The following is a 2,500-nucleotide window of genomic DNA, read 5'->3' on the forward strand; positions in this document are numbered from 1 at the left end:
GTGTGATGTGGTGTGTGTTTGTATATCAAGTGTCTGCAAGTACAAGTCTTGAGCTAGAACAGTCTGTTAAGTGAGCAGTGAGTGAAAAAAACAACACTAGAAATGTTGAGTGCCGAGCCCCTCCAAAGGCAGAATAACCGAAAGCTCTCTTCCCCCAAACACTGTCAGGAAATGCCCTCCGCCTATTACCATCTTGTCATCTAGTCTTCTGCCTATCCCTTCCAGCCCTCTGCTTAACTGCATCAAGGGGGTGTGTGTGAACGAGCGCGCGACTGCGATTTGTGTGTCTGTGTGTCCTTCCTCGCATGTGGGCAGTGCGAACGTGGCCATGAATTACATATTTGGTGGCAACACCCTGTACCCCAGGGGCAATCGCGGCAGCAGCTCCACTTCGGGTCACGGCCCCATACCAAAGCCAAGGTTGTCATCGGTGCGGAGCTGCTCCGAGGAGCCTCCAGATCCTCACCAGTCGCGTTGGCACCGGGTGCAGGTCCTCCTCTCACGTCTACGGATGTTCACAGACTGCATCTCGGCCGGGGCAGCGCAGGTGAGTGACAGGATGAGTCTTGACAATGGGGCGAACTCTAACCTGTGCGAAGTCTACAGTAAGCAGCACTGTGTCGTATGGGTGAGAAAAAAAGTATGGATGTGTAAAGGGGTATATATGGTGATATCCACATAGTTAATGACAAGAAATACCCCAAAACGGACCACCAGGCCTACAGTTATAGTTGGTTGTGTGTTTTGAAGTGGAACTGGTGTTGAGGCATGGTGAAGGTCTTAAAGTGTTTCCCTAGCATCACATCTGTTCTGTTCCCTGCTGTTGTAGTGCAGGTGCTCTATGCAGGTGCGGTTACTTTGGGGTTGAGGAGGTCCGCATGAGTGGCATAACAGGTGCAAAGTAGTGTGCAAGTGACCATCAGAGCAGGACTGCAGCACAGTGTGAGGTTAACTTCATGACATCCTTAATGCTTCTTAAGCGCCAGTAAATGTTGTTTTTTTGTCGTTGTTGTTGCTACCTTTATTGCAGACAGAAATGTGTCTTGACAGCTTCATGCCTTAGAAGTAGCTCTTCATTTTCTTGGTATACCTGATGGAAATCCACATTTTGTTTTCCTGTAGGATGATTGCAGCCTTGCTGTCATCTCCATGGTAACACTTAGCTGGTTACCCAGTATCACATACTCTGACCAGTCATTGTGGCAATCGATTTTAGTGTTCTCCAAATGGATATAGCTATTAAAAAAACCTCAATCACACAGATTTAAGAAACTGTTTCAGACCTACTTGTCTAAAATTCATACAGTAATATGCTATTTAGTTTTCCATTATTCCTTTTATTTACCCTCAAGTGTCTCTTAGATGACATTCCCTGTTGGCTTAAGTTAAACATGTAAATTCGCAGTGAAGATGCGTGCGTAAGAGTGCTGATGTCAGCCAACATTTTGCTGATCGTTAACAGCTCAGTAAAGATCTACCCTTTTAAATCTCCCTGGTAGCAGAATCGGAGCGGGCAGAACTAATGCTGAAGCACTACGGTGCTGCTGGAAGTAGAAGGAGCTCTCCCATCCCATGCGACTGTAGCTGCTGCCTGTCTGTTCTCCTGAGACTCTTTCTGTTGTCAATGATGGTCCGTAGATCACATGATTTGTTTTCTTATAAATCCTCTCCCTCCCACCTTCCTGTCACTAGTGTTTAATAGGAAACTAACAAATAAATCTTTCCCCACATATTCGTCTCGAAGGAAACCATTTTTTAGAAGGGGAGGAATATTTTTTTGATCAACTATAAGGATTGGAAACTATTGATTTGTTTTTGAATTATATGAATTATTTTACATGTAATGCCATTGTCCTTATATAATGAGTATAATGATCTCCTCGAGGACATCAACAATCTTAATAAACAGAATTATCTTGAGTGATTATCACGACCGTTGGATGGCATTTTTGTCAACAAAAATTAGAAAGCTTGATCCTGTCTAGTGCATGGTTTTTTTTGCTTTGCATTTGTTCTTCTACAAAACTTCCTCTAGATGGCGCAGTCTCCACACAGAGCAATCTCTGGTTTCTCTTCATCCTCACATCATCATCCTGATATATTACAGTGTTGACTCTGGTTCATTTTGATGGTTCTGTTGTTTTAGCAGTTCTGTCATTTATCCATTTTGCCCGTTGTTCTTGTTTGTTTGTTTGTTTGTTTGTTTTACTGTTGCATCCAGCTGTATCCAGCTGCTGTCATGACCAGATATTTGAGTCAACCTGAACCAGAAAGTAACCAACCGCAAAGCACCTGTTTGGAAATAGAAATATCAAATGTAGTGGGGGAAAATCCCTTGAATGTTTAACCCAATTGAAAAATCATGTGTGTCATGTCTTTTCTGTCTGCGGTACTTGATGCGTAAACCAACTCACAACTCTTTCGGTCTGTATGCGAGTCTTTGTGCACATGTGTCTGTGTGTGCATATTGTGTGACTATGACCAGAGAGAAATGAACCGT

At 43.5% G+C, this 2,500-nt stretch overlaps 1 protein-coding gene across 17 annotated transcripts in view; it reads left to right on the forward strand.

Annotated features, from left to right (window-relative positions):
• The window catches only part of dlg1b (discs large MAGUK scaffold protein 1b), a 115,662-nt gene that overhangs the window by 59,303 nt on the left and 53,859 nt on the right, over window positions 1-2,500 (forward strand). For 5 of the 17 annotated variants that reach the window (XM_063218852.1, XM_063218860.1, XM_063218854.1 and 2 more), the window contains exon 1: window positions 1-547. This exon is cut by the window's left edge and continues 1,916 nt beyond it. The exons of the other annotated variants lie outside the window; for them this stretch is intronic. In XM_063218852.1, coding sequence (XP_063074922.1) covers window positions 329-547 — 219 coding nt within the window. In that variant the 5' untranslated portion in view covers window positions 1-328. The remainder of the gene's footprint in view (window positions 548-2,500) is intronic. 17 annotated transcript variants of the gene reach the window in all.

The sequence above is a fragment of the Engraulis encrasicolus genome, chromosome 16, assembly GCF_034702125.1.
Source record: "Engraulis encrasicolus isolate BLACKSEA-1 chromosome 16, IST_EnEncr_1.0, whole genome shotgun sequence".
In the NCBI taxonomy this organism is placed as follows: Eukaryota; Metazoa; Chordata; class Actinopteri; order Clupeiformes; family Engraulidae; genus Engraulis; species Engraulis encrasicolus.